Raw genomic sequence first — 19,843 nt, 5'->3', positions numbered from 1 at the left:
AACAAACATGGCCGACAGTTCTGATGGAAACAAACATGGCCGACAGTCAGAACGAGGACGTAAAGGAAACATTTGGTCCTCACAGCAAAAGTGTGTCTCAGTTTAACTTTTATTTAATAAATGCACTTCAGCGGTCAAATCAGCTGCATTTCGCCCGGGCGGTGAAATGCAGCCGACTTGACGTTTGCTCCAGGAGTTCCGGAACAAGACGAAGGCGCTGGTATGGCAAGCCAAGTGTCTCATTAATAGCCACTTTTACCTATTGAGACACTTGGCTTGCCATATCAGTCGAGGGCCCTCTAGTGGCTGAAAATGGTAGTGTTCAATATTTTCAATGTCAGAATGAATGAAATCGTCAGATCTCAGCCAAAAATTGTTTATAAATATGGGGAAAAATAAGTAAATTAGTCGCTTCGGACTATAAGTCACAGAACTTGCCAATTTATGCAAAAAGATGCGACTTATAGTCTAAAAAATATGGTAATTACCGTATTTCCCAGCCTATAAGTTGTACCTTTTTGCCTAATTTGCATACCTTGCGACTTATACGCCGAAGCAACTAATTTATGGATTTTCCCCATATTCATAATTTTTTTTGACCGAGATACGACTTTCATTCATTCCGACATTGAAAATATTGAACACTAACATTTTCAGCTGCTAGATGGACCTCAAGTAGTATGGTATGCCGTTGTGTCATGTAATAGGTAAAAGTGGCTATTAATGACTCAATCGGCTTGCCGTACCAAGCCACCTTCATCCAGCTCTGGGATCGTTCCTGCAGCAAACGTCACATCAGCTTCATTTCTCTGTGTCGACCCGGCAAGATGCAGCTGATTTGACTATTGAAGTACATTTATTAAGTAAAAGTTCAACTGAGACAAACCTTTACTATAATGTCAAGCAAATAATTGTTTTTAGGTGTAAATCTTGTTAAATTCTTGTTAAAGTCCTCCCGTGCACGCTCTCGCGGCCTCCATTTGGCAGCCAATTGATTTTTGGCACAACACCGGCCCGCATTTCCCGGTTGTCAGCGGCGACGCGTAATAGATGAGACGTACACGGCGAAGCGACGCATTTATGGATTTTTCCAAACTGTTAAGTCATTTTTGGACAGATGAGACTTATAGGTCGGAAAATATTGGACTTCTGCAAATTTGTGATTTCAGCCACGTCATTTTTACTTCATCATTTCAGTGTTTGCTGCTCATGACTGGAACAATCAACAAATTTTACTTTTATCCCATTTTCATCGATTCACGGTCGCTGCGCGGGGTTTCAGTCACCACGTTACATTTTCACTCTCCTGTTTTAGCCGTTTTAGCTGATCCCTTCGGCTTGTATGTGCCGTTTGGTCGTCAGTTGTGTAAATATCTTCTCTTTGCCGTTGTTGCTGCCTCTAATCTTAAAAAAAATAAATAAATCAAGATTTGTTCTGAATTTGTTTTCACTGGTTTAAGCAATTAAAATATATCCTTTAAAAAATAAAATAAAAATACAGTAAAATAATTTTCTATAAAATATATATATTTACCAAGCTTCAGCAAAAAGGCTTTTTTTGTCTTCTTACGCTTTAAAACATCTTTCGCTAATGTTAGCTTCATTTAGCCTTTAGCTAGACTCTTAATACTTTTAGCTACTGTTTTAGCCAATGTTTCACTGTTTTAGCTTTTAGCTAGCATTTGGCTCCTTTTAGCTTTAACGGTGCAAACCCCGTTCACCCCGCAGCTCTTAAAGCTCAGAGTGGATGTTTCTGTGCGGTCGTTCAGATTATAATCTACACCTCCTCCAGAATCCAGGGGGAACAGCCCGCGGGTTCTGAAGATGTGACGTCACACGCAGCACGCTGTGCTCACAGAAGGAAACGTGGACGCTGCACACGTGACTCGGTTCTGTTCAATCAGAACCACAGCTCCGTCTGGAGTGTGACCGAGTCCACGAATCTAAATCTGCTCCAAACTAGGACGATGCGAGGACACCGAGTCGGAACATAAAGAGAATTATTTAGTTTTCCTTTAAACTCACGGCCCCGCTGGTTAAATAAAACCTTCGTTGTGCGCTCACCTTGTCTCCAGCCAGGATCTTGAAGGAGGCGATGACCTGATCTGCCGTGTCCGTGTCGGTCGTTTCCGTGGACATGAAGTCGATGAAGGCCTGGAAGGTGACGGAGCCGGTGACGTTGGGGTCCACGATGCCCATGATGCGATTGAACTCGCTGTCGCCCTGGCAACCAAGAAACCACAGGTTAACCCAGAGGAGACGACAGTTCACGCTCACGTGACAAAAGTAAAAAAAAACATCAAGACTTCCAGTAAGTAGACCGAGCCGCTGAACAGAAGTCGTGATATTTTCTGTCTCACACGCACACACAGCAGGAGTGCAGGTCATGCAGGGGGATGGGGGGGGGGGGGGGAAGAGGATCGAGACAAACATTGAAAAACATTTTGATGGAAAATGAGACGTTCTGGGATCCAGTCGAGCCGAGAACAAACCCAACGAGACAAGCAGAGGGTCAGAAGAGAGAACAGGTGTCTGCAGGTACCAGTTCGTTATTCTGATCATAAATACAATCAGTAAATTTAATTTAATTTAATTTAATGAGCAGTAGATGCTTCAGAGCTTCAGTCAGGTCTGTTCAGGGTTCAGGTCTGGACTCTGACCTGCAGACACCCAGAGCAGCATCATGCCAGCAGCAGTACCAGACTGGTCCCTGTCGAAATGAGCAGAGCCCGGAAATCATCCGACTGCATCTGTCCCGATCGCTTCTGCAGCCGCCGGAGACGAGGCCGAGGCACAGACAGGTCCAGAGGAGGAGCAGAGAGAGGAGGAGCAGAGAGAGGAGGAGCGACAGATAAAGAGACGGTCAGGGAGGGAGATGAAAAATAAAAAAAGATAAACAGTTAACAGAGAAAAATCCAAACAGATGAACAGTGAGGTCAGAGGGAGGCACAACAAAGAAATACGGACCCCCGGGGGACAGATGGGGACACCACAACCCCTCTGATAGCCATGCTGATGGACCGATCCCTGAGCGGGTTCATCAGGAGCCTCGGAGCAGGAGCGCTGACAGATGTTCTTATTTAGCAGCTAAATTAAGTTTAAATAAATTAAATTAGGATGAAAACATAAGAAACAATAAAGTTTAAAGTAATGTTTGTAAAATCAGTGAGGACTTCGGGCTGCTGTGCTTCGTTCTGATTGGACCGTTTCTGTCCCCGAGAAAACCACGTTATTTTATCTGTATTTAGTTGTTTACATCATTATTTACTCTTTAACATTTTATTATCTCGTAACATTTTGTTCATTTTTTTTATTTCTATGCTGAACAAAAAGTTAAAATATGTGTAGAAGAAAATAAATGTCAAGTTAAGTCTGGCTCCGTCATGGAGTTTATTTTTATTAGTAAAAAAAAAAAAAAAAAAGACGAGCCAGAAAAGGAGGAAAACATTTTAAAGTTCCTCTTCCTGTCATAAAGACACTAAACGAACTGCAGGGATGATCTTCATCTGAATCAATCTGATAATCTGCCTCGAGCTTCAGCTGGTTCTGTTTGGGATCTGTCCGTGACGGGAGCGCTCCTGCTCAGAGTCCTGGAGCAGCAGCGGTTCTGACCCGGTCCGGGAGCTCCTACCTGCTTGTCGTTCTCCACATCGTAGCCCAGACTGATCAGGCAGGCCTTGAACTCCTCGTAATTCAGGGCGCCGCTGTGGTTCTGAGGTCAGTCAAAACACCCGACAGATGTTGGTGAGGGGTGAGACGGGTGTCCAGGAGGACGATGATGATGATGAGGACATGGAGGACGAAGGGACAGACGATGGCGGATGTTTAGACAGCGTCAACACAAACAACTCAAACAGCTACAGCAGGACTCGGGATAAACCCTGGAGCGTTAATTCTGATCATTAATGGGATTAAATTATGAGCTTCGAGTCCCAGAGACAAGACATGACGACGTAATCTGGACTCATGAGGGACAGAAGTGGTTGATGACACACAAAATGGCACAAACAGAGGCATGAGATGATAAATGATGTTTTCATCTTTACAAGCTCCAACAACAAAAACAAACTAAATGTTTTTAACAACAAACGGCAGCCGTTTCACGTCACATCTGTCAGGAATAACAGGGATTATAATCTGATTTTTAAACTCTCAAACGTCTAAAACCAACTCGTTAATCTGTGCTGCTGCTTTTGGAGTCAGCAGAGGGCGGTTTGTCCCAGCAGGGTTACCGTAGCATCTTTTCCTCGCCGAACCGCCAGTAAATCCTGGACTTTGTCTTCAGCAGCGATGCTAATGGCGTTAGCTTCTCTATGGCCGTTTCAATGTTGAGTTAGCATCTACGCTTCAGCATCTACTGAAATTTCAGCTACTTTTCAGCTGCTATGCTATTTTCATCTTTTTCAGATAATCTCCACTTTCTGTGCTTATTTCTGATTCTTTCAGCCTAATTGGACAAATGTGTTCTTTCTGCTTCCTTCTGGTAATTTATGCTCGTTCTACCTTTTCAGCTACTATTTTAGCTAATTTTAGATAAATTCAAGTTATTCCATGGTAATTTTTGCTACTTTCAGCCTAATTAACTTATTTATAATTTCAGCTTGTTATGCTCCTTTCAGCTTTTTTCTGTTAGTTTCAGCCTTTTCTGCTATTTCAGCTAATATTTAGCTGTTTTTATGCTAACTTTAGCCTTTTCAGTTAATTCCAAATTGTGTGAGCTATTTTCAGCTTTTTCCGCTTCCTTCTGGTATTTAAGCTTCTTTCTGCATTTTCTGCTACTTTTAAGCTTTTTTTTTTTTTTTGCCAATTTCAACTTTTATTTTAGCTAGTTTTGTAATTTTTGTGCTCATTTCTGTTTATTTAAACCCAATTCAGCAAAAAAAGAAGAAGAGTTCTTTCTGCTTTCTTCTGGTGATTAAGGTTTGTTTTATTATTTCAGCTAAATTTCAGCATGTTTTATTTTTAAGCTAATTTCAGCTGTTTTTCAGCAAGTTCTTCAGCACTAAGCATCAACACATTTTCGCAGGAAATGTAATTTGTCTACTGGTATTTTAGATTATTTTCCAGATTATTTCCAGTTTTAAGCCCATCACGGATCTGATCCGTGGTTTTCAGAAGCAGAAAATTGATCTGATTTTATTAAACGTACTAAACGTCGTAGTTTTGATTTGATTCAAGTCAAACTTGACGTTTTTTATCTAAACGAAGCCAAAGGCTCCCGGAGCAGAACCAAGACGTGGTGATTAAAGACAAAGCAGGCGGGTCGACCCGGTTCTGGCCCCTGACCTTATCGAAGTGGTTGAAGGAGGCGCGGTACTCGTAGAGCTGCTCCTGGCTGATGCCCTTGGCGTCACGGGTCAGGATCTGGTTCTCCACCTCGTTGATGGTTCTGGCGATGGTGGTCAGCAGCTGCTCCCATCCCACGCGGAGGTGCTGCAGGGAGGAGGTTCTGACCCGTTAATGCACATCGCTTCACGCTGCACAAACTACGACACGTTACATTTACATCATTCACAACATTTAGACACAGGCAGCGGTGGATCAGTGGTCGGAGCTGCCGTTTGTAATCCTGTGGGTTCGAGCCCAGTTTGAGTCAGGAAGGATGGAGGAGGAGGGTTCCAGAGAACCCAGACCCGAGGAGGGTCCAAGAGAACCCAGACCCGAGGAGGGTTGTGGATTACCTCCATGGTGTAGGACGTGTACTTGTTGTCGAAGATGAGGGCCTCCTGGATGTGCTGGTGGTCGGCCTCCAGCTTGTTGATCTCGGGCATGTAGGACATGATGGTCTGCTGGTACTCCTTCAGGTGGGTCAGCTGGTCCTCCAGAGTGCCGTTCATCTCGATGGATATCCTGCCGATTTCCTGCCAAAACAAAACGCTGAAATTACCACCCCTGAAGTTTGTCTGCAGCAGGAAGAGCGGGGTCAAAGGTCACACAGAGACAACCCGCCATATTTGTTGACATGTTGGTGACCTGAGCTGTAGACGATTGTTTTTCTCCAAAAGAGCCACATTAGTGAAAACAGAAGACTTTACAAGAAGGTAGACTTTGTGCAGTTATTTGTAGAAATCCTGCATCTTTAAGTTGTAGAGCGGCCTCCTTTACTTCCTGTCTTAAAACAAACTCGTTCACGTCCATCGTGTACCCGCTCGTTGAATTATTTTGGTGCCACAGATCATTTTTATGTTGTTCATGTAAGAAAGTCTTTGTGGCGAGCTGAGGTCTGAGAAACAAGACGTCTGCCTTTAAAAAATAAAGTCTGGTTCAAATTTTAAAGATGTCGTCTCACCGCTGAACGGAAACGCGCCGCCACGTTTGGCGACGTCAACGGCTCGAGCGCATTTAACAACCGGTTTGTGTCGTGGAGGCAAACGTAAACCACCACACAGGAACCAGACCGCCACAAGTTCCAATAAGGATTCAGATAAAAAAAATAAAAATAAAAAAACTCCAAATGAATGAGAAACGTGCTTTAACGACTGCAGCGTCAGAGCTCACAGCATCGTTGACTCCAGGAAGTAGTCACCACCACTGAAGTACAGATTTTATATTTTATACTTGAGTTAAAACTGATAAACGGGACCACTTCCTGCCCAGACGCAGGAGAATCTTTTCCCCGAGCTTCATAAAACTGATTTAAACCCGACAAACGGCCTCAACACACGGACTGCTGGTCCTGACCTCCATCTTGGCCTGGATGTAGGCGCCGACGGCGTTGGCCTGGGTGGCGAACGTGGCTCTCAGGGTGTCGTTGGAGTTCTGTTTGTTCAGCTCCTCCTGCAGGGCCTTGTCTCTCTGCGGCACCATGGCCATCGCCTGCAAACACAGAGAGCGACGTGAAGCTGACAGCCGGCTGCAGAACACAGCGAGGAGCGAGGAAAAACAAATATTACGATTAAAAACGTTCAGATTTATTCCTCATTACAGGTCGGAAATCTGTATCCCGCTTTTCCAAAGCCCATCAGTAAAAAGTCTGGTTCTGGAGCCACAAACAAAAATAAAACAGCAAAATAAATAAATATTTAAGACGTTTTAGCTTATTTTAGAGCAAAGTTCGATTTAGTTTTCTGCCATCTGAAGCGGTGGCTCCCAGACTTTTAGCTTCAGTGCGACTGACAAAAGCTCGGGACTCCAACTTAAATACACAAACGTTGCCAATCAAGTTTTGAAAACTACAAATACATTTTTTAAATTTATATGTGACAATTGTTTTATTTGCAATATATATGGTGAAAATATGCCCAATCAATTTTAACTGTAAAGCTGGAGCTCATCTGAAGACACCTGAGGAGTCCCGACTCCAGCTTTGATAAACATCAATAAAAACATCAATCACTGCTTTACATAAGTTTGTTTTAAACCCCGCCCCCTCTGGAGGCTGTAACCCACCTTCTCCCACTTGTTGTCGATGCTCTGGGGGGTGATGGAGGTGTAGGGGTTCCCTCCGCTCAGCTTGATGCCGTTGCTCTGAGCGATCTTCTGCACCTCGGCCTGGATGGACTGGATGGCCTCGCGCTCCTTGTTGGCCTCCGGCAGCGTCTCTTTGAACTGCTCGTGGGCCGTGATCAGACCCTGGAGGAAGGAGACCACAGGTGGGTTAACGTGCTGCTCATGGCTCGTTCTGCAGGTCCCGGCTGCTTTCAAACATCTCCGTTCTTCAACGTTCTCCAGCAGTTCACAAACACTTTATTAGAACCTCTCACCAGTTGATGAACGGTTCTGTTGGCAACAATATGAAGACGTTCCTGCTATGGGACACAAACTGCTACTGGTGCTAACATTAGCATTACAGTGATCCCTCACCTATCGAGGGGGTGACGTTCCAGAGACCCCCTCGATAGGTGAAAATCCACAAAGTAGGGGAGTTACATTTATTTTATTATTTATATTAAGACTTTATAAACCCTTCCCTCACTCCTACAAACCTTTCCCTGTAATGAATTTAGTGGAAGACCTGAGAACTCAACCAGAAAGTTCAATAAGCTTTATTTTGAAAAGACTGGTGGGAGTCCGCTCACGTCTGTGGAAACAAACTGGAAAGTTTCACAAGGAGAAACAGGAAAATCCAGGGCACATAAACTTGGTCAGGATGAGGAGATCAATCCTCAGAGATGAGATCATCGCTGGACATTTACTCGCACCAGGTTTTCAATAATGTGGCGTCGGATAGAGAACAGGTGAGCACTGAAACGCTGCGACCACCAGGTGAGAATTACTCTGCCGATCACAGCGGAGCAGGTGGGCGTGATGGAGAGACCTCTCCGCTCTCTTATCAATACTTCATCTGCTCTTTAACACTTTGGTGATGAAGATGAGATGAATGTACTGCACAGTATGTAAAGTACACACAATATATATAAAAGGCGTGTTTAAAAAACCTGCGATGCAGTGAAGCTGCAAGAAGTGAACTGTGATACGGCGACGGGCGACGCTAGTAAATATTCATGAAGTATAAAACTGACGGACGTGAAGGGTCAGAAAACTGCGATTGTGGATGAAACGCTTCAGACTAGCTGTTAGATCATCAGTTCAGGAGGATCTACAACAGGTAAGATGTTGACGATCATGTTTACAGAAACTCACTTGAACCTGACTGAGTTTTTCCTTTGACTTGTCAAAGGAAAATGTTTGTCTACAAGCGGACCGGACTCTGTGCTACCTGGATTTCATCGATGTTGTGGACGATGAACATGTCCTGCAGGTCCTCCATGGCTCCCTCCATCCAGTTGTTGAAGGGCGCCGCCCTCTTGGCGTACTCCAGGTACAGTTCATCTATCGACTCCAGCTGCTTCTCTGTTCTCTGCGGGTCCAATACAAACAGGGCGGATCAGAACCATCAGACTGGAATAATGAGGAGCTTCACAGGGATGTAGAATATTTTTTTCTCCTGATCGTTTTGACTGACAGCTGCTGAAATAAACAATCCAGCATCTTTTGAAGTAAGATTTAATTATTGTACTCTTGCATTAAAACCAAAACATAAATAAACTCAAGAGTGAAAAAACATTTTTAAAACAATCAGTCTAGAAATGAATATTGTTGACCAGAGTCCAGTTACAGCCACGCTGGACAAATCAGAACATTCACATGATCTCAGAGTGCGGCTGGGGATGACTCTCAGCTACTACCAGATCAAAGTTTAGCTCAATATCTGTACAACTGACCAAGTAATCACTATAATTGTGTTAAGGTTGATAAGTGGTGGCAGCCATCTTGAATCAGGCTGACTCCAGATGTTAATCAGTTGTAGAAGTCCAAACGATTATTTCCTGAAGGTTTAGTTCCAATCAGTCCGCTGGCTCATGAGATATTTTGCTAACAGACAGGGATGACTCCAAACAAAGACCAGTTTAATCTGCATCTCAGCCTGGAGTGAAGAGAAGTCATCTGAAAACCAACTTGGATGATTTTTCTCCTTATGATCCTGAAATCAGCTGTGGGCAGATGATTTCTGACCAACTGATTTTTTCAGGCGCGATCACTCCAACAATGTTTTACGTTCTTCATTTTTAGGACGAGAATTCAGTTTAAATTTTTAGGCTCTTGCGCAAAAAAATCAGCCAAAGTTTTTATATATTTTGAGAAATGTGAAGATTTGTTTTTATTTACGTCTGTTTGTTTCACCCTGAATATATTAAATAAGGTTAGTGGCTTAATTGTCACAGAATTTGAGCCGTTCTGCAGAAACAACGAGCCGCTCTGCGCCGGCAGATAAAACGCTTCTTTAGGGTGCGTGGGATGAAGCAGGGCGGCGCCGTCGGAGCGAGTCGTACCTCCAGGGACTCTTTGCGACTGTGGGTGAGGACTCCCAGGTTGTCCCACTGATCGCAGATCTTCTGGCAGCGAGCGTTGACGCTGGCGGCGTCGTAGTAGTCCAGTTCGCTGTTGAACGCGACACACAGCAGAGAGCGAGTCAGAGAGGCGTAAAAGACGCCAACATGGCTGCGTGACCCTCTTCATGCTTACTTCAGCTCCTGAGCGATGGCGGCGATCTGCTCCACTCGGTCCTGATGGGCTGCCAGGTCGCTCTCGAAGGCCTCGTGTTTCCGTAGCAACGCCTTCACCTCTGACAGAGTGGAGGTCTCGTAGTCCTTCTGGGTCAGCATGGCCTCTTTACCTGCACACATGAACAAGATTCATGTCGTCACCGGATTTAAACCAGACCGCCACCAAGTCTCCCAACGACGTGAGGATAAGGATTGAAACAGAAAGCTAAACATCTGCACCGCCTGACGCATTTATGTCAAAGATATCTTTAAGGTACGTGACACCTCCGCAGAGATCAGAGGAAGAGTTTCTGACCGTGCAAACATTTTTTTAAACAAATTCTCTAAAAGTCAAGATAAGGACACCAACTGGATCGCTGAAACGTGAACAAGAAGTCGGTTATGATGTTTGTTTAATCACTTTTTTACAATATTACAACAAACTAGAAAGCTCCTGGAGAAACTTTGACATTGTGGCCATTTTAAAATGTAGATTTGACGTTACTGTGTGTTGGAGTTCGCTCTCAGCTTCCATCAAACCAAATTTCAGCTCAACACGGCAAAAAGAAATAAAAAATCAATGACTTATTGTAATTTTTTATTTTAAGCTATGGTGGCCATCTTGAATTTTTAGATCTGAATTCAGAATATGTTGTGCATAACTGGCAGGTACCACCACAACAAATTTTAGCTCAATATTTAAAAAAAAAAGCTGAGTTATTATTCGTTTTTTTAGCTAAGGGAGCCATCTTGGATATTTTATTTGCATCAGGAATGTTTAGCAACTTGTTCTTGGCTACGGTCATAACAAATTTCAGCTCAACATCTCAAAGAACGACTGAGTTCGTCACTTTTGAGTTTTCTGAGGTAGCTGTGGTGGCCATCTTGAACTAAAATGGCTACAAAAGTTAATCAGTGGTTTATTCAGGGACCTCTCCCCTCATGTGATCTCACTGTGGCAGTTAGTAGATGAGAGTTTTGTCAATTTTTTCAATGAGAAAATTGTGTGTGTTCACTAATTACATTGTCATGGTAACTCGAAATGCCAATCAAAACAACAGCACACATCCGAGCCGGTCGTTTTGATATAAAATATGTTGGGGGGTACGTGTTTAAAGTTGATGGAAGAGTAAGATATGAATAAAGTTAAGAAACCCTTTGTAAGGTGGATAATAATGGGTGGCTGCCTAGAGAAGGAACGGACCGTCTGGTGACTCCCGTTCCTCGTTTAACGTCGACGTTCTCACTAATCACTGATGGAAGAACATTGTTTTGCTCCGTCTGTGTTGCAGATGAAGATCACCGGGATACTGAAGCTGAAGACCTCAGTATTTGAAAGCTGCAACCTTCACTTGTATAAAAAGTGACTGACAGTATGTGTACGTGTGCTGAAAGTATAGATATATAAAAAATAAAAAAAAAGTCCATGCTCAATAATCCAGGTATACAATCCAACAATTTTCAGTCAGGTCATCTGGACGGTTTCTTTTTTTGCTGAAACGTTTCACCTTCCATCCATTTTTTTGGTTTTGAACAAGTTTGACATGACTGTCGACAAAGAAGAGGGCCGGCACGAGAGGAGGGGGCGTGCCAAAGACACCGTCTTAGCACCAACACAACTGGTTTGTTAACACTTTGGAGTAAGCTGTTTGGGGGAAGAATCAGGTTTGTGTTGTGCGTTTCCTTGACTGATGAAGCCTTCTGGATTGAAGGTGAAATGTTTCAGCAAAAAAAAGAAACTGTCCAGATGACCCGACTGAAAAACGTTGGTGTACTGAAAGTGTGTTCAGTTGTGGTCCAGTAAATTTAAAGCCCGATGCTTAAAGTTCCCACAACCAGGCGGCTGTGTGTGTTTTAAACATCTTCATGTTCCTTGGTGCGTTTTTATAAATAGGAAATCTGATTTCTGGTCAAGTTTCATTCTTTGGGATCCACTGATTAGTTTGTCACATGGATTGATGTTGACAACAAACGCTTTTAATTCATGATCATTTTTCTGCCGTCTCCGCACCACGTTCAACATTTCATCACAGCTGGAACGAGTCGGAGCGGTACGACGACGCGACGGGAACGACTTGACCCACCGTCGGTCCAGGACTCGTGGATGGCGGCCTTCTGGTGGAACTTCTCAGCCAGGTGCTCCAGTCTCTCCAGACGTCTGATCTCGCTGAGGATCCACTCCTCGTAGCCCTTTTCTGCTCCCTCCAGATTGTGCCACGCTGTGTTGATGTCCTGACAGCAAACAGCAACAGACACTTGAAATCTTCTACACAAAGTAATCAGAGTACTTCAGGGAGCGACAGTCTAAGCAGCATGATGAAACAGAACTACATGAACATGGAGCTGATGGTAAAATCCCAGTGAAGCTGCTGCCAGCTCTCTCTGGACTTTTAAAGGTTAAAATCTTCTGTCTCTGCTCGAACAATGAGCTCCGTGAATCTTTCTACATCTGCTTTTATTTCTCTGAGTCAACGTCATCAAGAGGTAACTCCACAAAACACGACTCGAATGGCTCTGAACCGTGTTCGCGTCAAAATGAGCCTAAAGTTCAGACGAGTGTCGTCTGTCCACAGAACCGTGTTCAGACCCGGTGACGGTTCTGTTTGCTGCTCACCGACGGCCTGCGATGAGGCTCAGTGAGTTTCTGCATACAGGAACAGAACCTGCCGTCACTTCACAGCCTCCAGCAGTTAAACTTATTCCTGCAGATGTGGAGCCCTTTCAAAATAAAATGTGTGTGTACGTACAGACACCATGCGTCCTTCTGAGGGCATGAAGGCCGGTCTGTTGCTGAGCCTCAGTTTGGTCTGCAGCGTGTTGAAGCTGATCTCCAGCTGACATTTCTCCTGGACCTGAAGACACAGACGGATCACAGAATTAACGATCGGACTCACAGGAAACAGAACTCGGGCTTCCCAGCATTTCATCTAAACATTTCCTGACAGGAAGTAGACTGCGGCCGGCGGTACGAGCTCACAGCAATCAGTCCTTAACATTAGACACGACGATATATCGGCAGGGCCAATAATTTAGGCCGATGTGGACGTTTGGGGACGCATCGTATCGGTGACAATTGCCCCATTATGCGCTGATATAAACACTTCTCATTTTCGAGAGCAGAGCAGCAGAAGGCGCATGAAAACTACTTTCAAGCCATGGCCGATCGCTTAACTTTCACTTTCAGCACAGCCGAAGCAGCGAGCAACAGTGTACCGTATGCAAGTTTATTTTAACTGATCTGTAAAATAAATCAAATTATCTTTAATTCTTCAATCTGCTCGTCATTAGCTACGTGTCTCTCAAGTTAGCAAGCTAACGTTTAGATAACTTTGTATAGGCTATTGCCTTGTTAAACTTCATCCAGAACAATAAATGTAATGTAGAGGTAAAACATATCGGTGTTAGTAACATTATCTTTGTCGTCCTCAATGAAATGCATTGTCTGAAATCTGCATTTCTCTGCAAAGAAAAAAAAAAAAAACGCAGCTGCGGTCATTACTACTGTAATTAGACCTTCACCATACGTGACCGACTCAACAATGAACAGGAAGGGCGTTTATTTAATTTATATTTTTGTAACATTTGATACACTCGTGCTGCTGCTGCTGTTGTTTCGGCGCATTGTTTTTGTACCATTAGTGCTTTCTTAGTTCATGACTCGGATCTTGCTAATGTTTTTCTTTACAATTTATGTTTTTGTTGGATGTAACTGGGACCCTGCGTATAGTTTCGTCCCACCTCATGCATCACATGTGGTGTGCATGACAAATAAATCTCTCGGACTCGAACTCTCTGATAACTTTATGGTGAATATTGGAGGACAGAAAATGTGAAAGCGTGTTTGGAAGACTGTTTTTATGACCAGAGCACCACGTGTAAACCTACTGTGGGTCTAGGTATAGCATACGATTAGCTTAGCTACATGGTTGCTAACAGCTGCGCTAAATAAACACGCCCCGCTCCACTCGCTGTTTTCTTAAGATTCTTGGAGGTGGACCAAGCTCAAACGTTTCCAGTCATTATACTGGTTATCAAACATCATCTGTTAATCAGCAGATCAGTGTTCAAACTGCGTTTTCACTGTCTGGAAAATGTGACAGTCCCTGATTTTCCCTGATTTCCAGAGTTGCTGGGATCCCTGAGTGAGGAAACAAGTTCTCAACATGAAGGTCTAGAGCTGTAGGAGGGTTTTTTTTTTAAACCTTGGGAGGTTTGTGCACTCTGCGGTAGTCTCTGAAGTCCTCCTGTTTGGCCTGCATGTCATTTACAGTCTTCTCCTGGGTTCGGTTCTCCAGCCAGGGGATCGTTCGACGGATCCACTCCAGCAGCTGGACAGAAAGAGGAAGACGACAGCAGGCAACGCACGATGAGACATCATTCAGCGTGCAAGGTGCCATGAAGGAGGGCCTTCGTACTCACGTCACTCGCCAGCTTCTCGTAGTCCTCCATCATTTGTTCGTTCTCCTGATTGACAGCCAGCACTTTGCAGATACGGTTGGCTGCCGTCTCGGCCTGTCAGGAAACAGCCATGAGTCACGTTCACGACTGAACACAAACTCCACAGACTTTACTCAGAGTTCAGAAAAGCAGCTGACTAAACGTGTTAAATGCCTCTGATTAGTGTCTCTGCTCTTGGAATTATCAAGTCTTTCCTTCAGATTTGTGCAAAAAACACTCCACACGCAGGCAGTGAGTTAAAAACGTATGTTGAGGCACACAAACGTTTCAAAACGTGGGTTTCCTTTAACTTCAATAAAGACATGCTTCTGCTGAAGGTTAGTCTAAAGTGCTATTTTAAACCTCCATGCGTCTCCCATCAAAACCTGGAATCAAGTCCTTCATCTAGTTTGATGGAGCGCTGAAGTCCACGTCGGTCTACGACGCAACACTACTGTAGCACTGAAATACAAAAAGCAAACTAAGTACAGGTCACAGAATCTGCTGCTTCAGAGCTTCAAATATTAAAACTGTTTATTTTACACGAGAATCAAAGAAAACTGAATGAGGTTCACCTTCTCGTGCACAAAGCTTCACTGTGAAGACTACCGGTACATTTCACCGTTTGACATGAATATAAACATTTGGGAAACGTTAATAGCTGAAGAGAAGCTGCAGACACCAGTGGAGATTCCCAGTGATAGAGCCAGACTGGTGTGTTCAGACAGAACCTGAAGCAGCTTCATGAGAGATCACAGCTGGAGTCCAAAGACCACGACCGGAAGGACCAGGAGGATTCTGGTCTTGAACCAGAGTTTCCATCAGATGTAAAACACTTCCAGAAGCATCAGTTTAACTCTTACTGGAAGTTGGAGGCATTCTCTGAAGGAATGCACGTCACCCGCCGCCATTCATGCCTACGTTTTAATGATCCTCTGATGAGGGGGCGGAGCTAAAGGACCTTGCGTGTGGTTTTGTTTCGCTGCATCATGGGGACGACTCAGATGAGTTCAGCAGTTGAAAACTTAATGATTACTTCCTAAAAGTTCCAATAAGATCCAGTTTTCTTGAGATATTTGAAGATCTATTGTTGCGTTTGCTCAAGTCGCTTAGCTGTGGCGGCCATCTTGTCAACGGCAACATATTCATCCAGCACATAAAAACAACAAAAGCTGACCCAAGTGCTTTACAATGAAGCCAAATTAAAATTAAAATGAAAAATAATCTCTAACTGGTTCTCAGACTCAGCGTGGATCGAATGCCGAGGATAAAGACGAGTCGAGCAGAGATTTAAAAGTCTCAACTCTTTAAATGATCCGGTAAACTGTTCCACAGTTACGGTGCAACCGAAGCCCGATGACCTCTGGACTTCAGTTTGGATCTGGGGACGTCTGACAGGAACTGGTTGGTAGACCCGAGTGCTCTCACTTTGACTATAGATGTTAAGAAGATCACATAAACATGACGGGGCCAGACCTTTAAAGATTTTAAAAACAAGCAGTAAAATCTTTAAATCAATCCAGACGTGGACGGGAGAAGTGGGGAGAAGCCGGGACATCTTGAATCGGGTTTCGCCTTCTGCGGCCGTTGATAAAAAAATAACAGCTGAACGTTTCGGGTACATTCTTATCATTCGATTCATTTTCAGACGTATTCATCTGCACAGAAATGTGCCGCCTGTCGGTAAACGAACATCTGATGGAAAGCCTGTTTGTGATTATGACTGTTAAGAGTCTGCAGCGTGAGGAGCTCACCTTCTGGGCACCAGAGAAGGCGTGATAGAAGCAGGACACGTAGGTCATTATGGCCTTCTCGTCCGGCCTCAGAGTACCCACGATGTCTACGCGTCACCCAGCAGAAACAGAAAGAGACAGAAAGAGTGAAGCCAAAGCAGAAACACCAAAGAGTCCAGCTCCCTGGGGGGAGTGGTTCAGGTTCTTCCTGCACCTCCTGTTCACCAGGAGGAGAGCAGGAGCAGAGAGGATGGAGAGGTGGAGAACACCGGAGCTTCAAGGTTGGGACACAAACTGAAGCAGAGTCTGTGGTTTCATCAACACGTGAACAAATTTAAACATTTGCTTGGCTTCTCAACTTTTTATCTTCTTCTTCTTGTTGTTGTTGTTGTTTTTGTTCAAGACGCTACAAAACAAACAGAGGACCCTGGAACGTGAATAAAAGCATAAGCAACTGCCGTAGCTCGCCGTTTGGAAATCAGACTTACAGATTTAAAGAAAGGGTTTTAAAAAATGCTACAAAATGTAAGTGACTTCAAAAGAATAAAGAAAATTTCAGTTGTTTGTAGCTAAACAAATAATACATTTTAAGTAAATTAAGTGATTAGTTTATTTTGGGAGTTTAACAAGATTTAGTTCAAAGAGTTAAGAGTTTTTTTTTAATACAATTGATTATTTTAGTTTATTTGATCAATTTACTTATTTAACTGTAACATCTCATTTAAATGAGTTTAATATGTATATTTATTGTGTGTAGTTCTTTAGTGTCACGAGGTTAAAGGACTATTGGAGCCACACCGCCTGACTTCCTGTCAGGGCAGTGGTGGGGGGGGGTGCAAGGAGCAAATTTAAATTAAAACCTGAAATAAAGATAAAAAGCTATGGAAAAATCGAAAACTATTGTTTTTATTTTAGCTATTTATTTGGGTTTTTGCACTCGAACGAACTAAAATGATCAAACGATCATTATTCAAAGCACTGGTTTTCAAACGTTGCAACTTTTGTTTCACAAAATAAAAACTTAAGACGAGTAACGGTAAAAAAAAAAAAAAAACTATTAAATTTAGGGTTTGTTTAGTTGTTAATGTAAATTGTTAACGGAACAAAAAGTGATTCTGAAACGTGCTCGTTTTCTTCAGCACCTTCTATTTTCCAGTAAAATCGTCGACCTGTTGAACTCCGTCAGAAACGATTAAACGGCTGATCTGAGCAGCAGACGCCAGAAATCATGACGCGTCCGTCCAGTTCTGATCTGAAACTGGACTTTCTGAATCCAAAGTGTTCTTCGGTCAACACGTCAGACGTCTTCAGAGCCTTTTGGTAAAACGAGTCGTGCAAAACTAAACTTTCGCCCTTTTTTGTTCGTTTTAGGTTCGAATTGTTAAAAAAACGGAAGCCGAGATCCAAATTGTTCCAACGGAGCGCGAGGACGTGACTTTGAAAAGGAGGACGTCCACCTTTTGGTGCAGCAAACGACTCGGACTTTCCTCTGAACAGCAGCAGCCGTTCGTTCTCGTGCTTTTTGCCAGACGTCTGAGCCGAACGGACAACGTGCGCATACCACAGACTCGGTTCAACACAAAGCGTGCGTTTGTGTCCCAACAGGTCCGGTGTTGTGGCTGAGAAGCGGTGAGGCCATGCTGGACAGGAAGCGGCACCTTGTTAGTGAACAGGGTCAAAGGTCAGGTCAGTGGGTACCTTCTGTGCTCCAGAGAACGCATGGTAGAAACTGGACACATAAGTCATTATGGCTTTCTCATCTGGACGAGCAGTGTTCACAATGTCTACGAGGGGGGAGAGCACGGTTATGACACGTACGTGCAGGGCGTGTGATAAACAAACACACAGGCAACACAACAAACGCACAACTGACGTGCATCAGCCCTGGAAACAGTTTGAAACATTAAACTGGAGACTGTGTAAACACAAACAACAACAAAGATAAACATTAAAAGATCCGTCAGTCCTGGCGTCTCGGACTTTGTTCAGACCTGGAGCTAAAACACATCCCGAGTGATCGGATCACGTTCAGATACAACTAAACCCAAATGTGAACAACCTCGAATGGTTTTCAATGTTTTGGTCTGGACTGTATTTATGGTTAAGGTGAGACTTGGACTGGGGGCCCGTTGTTACCGGCTGTTCCGCCTCTAAACAAGCGGTGCGAGTTGGACTCAGCCAGGGCTGCCCGTTGTCACAGATTCTGTTCATAACTTTTATGAAGTCTGTACGGCTGCCGGCTGATTAAAAGTTAATTAAAGCAGCCGTTCTAAAACCGTTTTTGTTTTGGGGGCTAAAAATGTAATAATCATAGACAGCAGGACGCTGCCCGGGTGTTTCTTTTTAACGTAAAGTTTGTTCTGATTGGACCAGCCGTGTCGACTGCGAGCTATAACACGCTGCGTTAATCACAATGTTCAAAAAGGCCGAAGACCTAAAGAAAAACCGAACTGTCGACAAACTCGACGAGTGATTTTTCTTAACACGTCCGCATGTTCCCAGGTCTGAACAGGGCCCGAGCTGCTGTATGAAACGTGCTCGTTCACGTGAACAAACGGTGCAGCACCCCAGTGTGACCAGACTGCAACAATCCAAATACAGGAGCGCTGATGAAAAGTAAAATAAACAGATTGTGCTGAGATGTCCTTCAAGATCACCCACTAAGTTTGATTCCACTTAACGGTCCGGCTACACCAAAATATTTCTTGAATTAACTTGAACTCAACGGTTGCAGCAGGAATGTTGCGTCTAAATGTGTGAACGTCGTCAGACCTTCACGTGTTACAGTTTTAGAGCTGCCCCGCTTCATCTGCGATTCTGTGCTGTGGACGTGTTAAACAGAACCAGTTACAAAGAAGCGAGAGTTAAAGGCGACCCTGAACTCTAACGGTTCAGTTTCAAAGAGTTAAAGGAGGAGAATTTAGTTTCTGTGGGATCTTTTAGGACTTTAAAGCTCAGAGCGGTGCCACTCAGTAAAAGTTCCTCATTTGGTTTATTGTATTGAAGTCTGGGGTAAAGCGTGTAAAACTCTAACTTTGTTCATTTTACAGAAAAGAGCTGTGCGAATTATGAAAAACAACAATAGATATCCGTTGAATACTTTATTTTATCAACTGAAAAATCTGAAATTCTATGATTTGGTTAATTATAACATTTTGTTGCTTATGTATAGGGCACATAAAGGCACGTTGCCCGTTAATATTCAAACTAATTTTGTTAAAAGAGAGTGTACATGTTCTTAAAGGAATTGAGATGTTTGTGAAGCCTTAATTTAGGACTAGTGTGAAGGAACGATCCACAGTAATTCAGGGAATAGGATTATGGAATGGATTGGATGATGACGTTAAAAATGCCAGATCACTGTAAGAGACTGATGAAGACGAGTTTCTTGAAAGAATATGGAAATCGTTAAAATAAATCTACTTAAGTTGTTGTCTGATTTGATTTGGATGTTTTGAGTTTTTTATGTTTTTAAATTAGCTAGATTATTATCTTTGCGAATTATATTTTAATTTAAATTTTGTAAAAATATTTTGATTTACATTAGAATTAAGTAAAAAGGGGCAGTTTTCATAAGACTAGTTCTTCTGCCACCTTTCATTTTATTTACATTTTTGATTGTATTGTATGTGTGTGTGTGTATATATATAAATATATCTTGTGATTAGTTTTTTTTAATTGTCATGT

General features: G+C 43.3%; 1 protein-coding gene across 6 annotated transcripts in view; it reads right to left on the bottom strand.

Annotated features, from left to right (window-relative positions):
- Positions 1–19,843, bottom strand: part of actn4 (actinin, alpha 4) — a 68,448-nt gene that overhangs the window by 939 nt on the left and 47,666 nt on the right. Inside the window, exons 8-22 of one of the 6 annotated variants that reach the window (XM_037677670.1) lie at positions 16,178–16,263; positions 14,406–14,498; positions 14,189–14,314; positions 12,734–12,838; positions 12,071–12,218; positions 9,967–10,117; positions 9,774–9,882; positions 8,660–8,800; positions 7,390–7,572; positions 6,682–6,816; positions 5,682–5,861; positions 5,287–5,433; positions 3,632–3,712; positions 2,700–2,765; positions 2,065–2,223 (exon numbers count right to left, since the gene is read on the bottom strand). In XM_037677670.1, the coding sequence (XP_037533598.1) occupies positions 2,065–2,223; positions 2,700–2,765; positions 3,632–3,712; positions 5,287–5,433; positions 5,682–5,861; positions 6,682–6,816; positions 7,390–7,572; positions 8,660–8,800; positions 9,774–9,882; positions 9,967–10,117; positions 12,071–12,218; positions 12,734–12,838; positions 14,189–14,314; positions 14,406–14,498; positions 16,178–16,263 (1,910 nt within the window). Of the gene's footprint in view, positions 1–2,064; positions 2,224–2,699; positions 2,766–3,631; positions 3,713–5,286; positions 5,434–5,681; positions 5,862–6,681; positions 6,817–7,389; positions 7,573–8,659; positions 8,801–9,773; positions 9,883–9,966; positions 10,118–12,070; positions 12,219–12,733; positions 12,839–14,188; positions 14,315–14,405; positions 14,499–16,177; positions 16,264–17,854; positions 17,941–19,843 lie in introns of all 6 variants that reach the window. The other 5 variants (XM_037677671.1, XM_037677668.1, XM_037677669.1 and 2 more) reach the window with 5 other exon arrangements.

This window comes from Nematolebias whitei, chromosome 6, assembly GCF_014905685.2.
Source record: "Nematolebias whitei isolate Nwh7 chromosome 6, NemWhi1, whole genome shotgun sequence".
In the NCBI taxonomy this organism is placed as follows: Eukaryota; Metazoa; Chordata; class Actinopteri; order Cyprinodontiformes; family Rivulidae; genus Nematolebias; species Nematolebias whitei.
The sequence above is the reverse complement of the archived record's forward strand: the minus strand, read 5'-3'. Positions and strand labels throughout refer to the sequence as shown.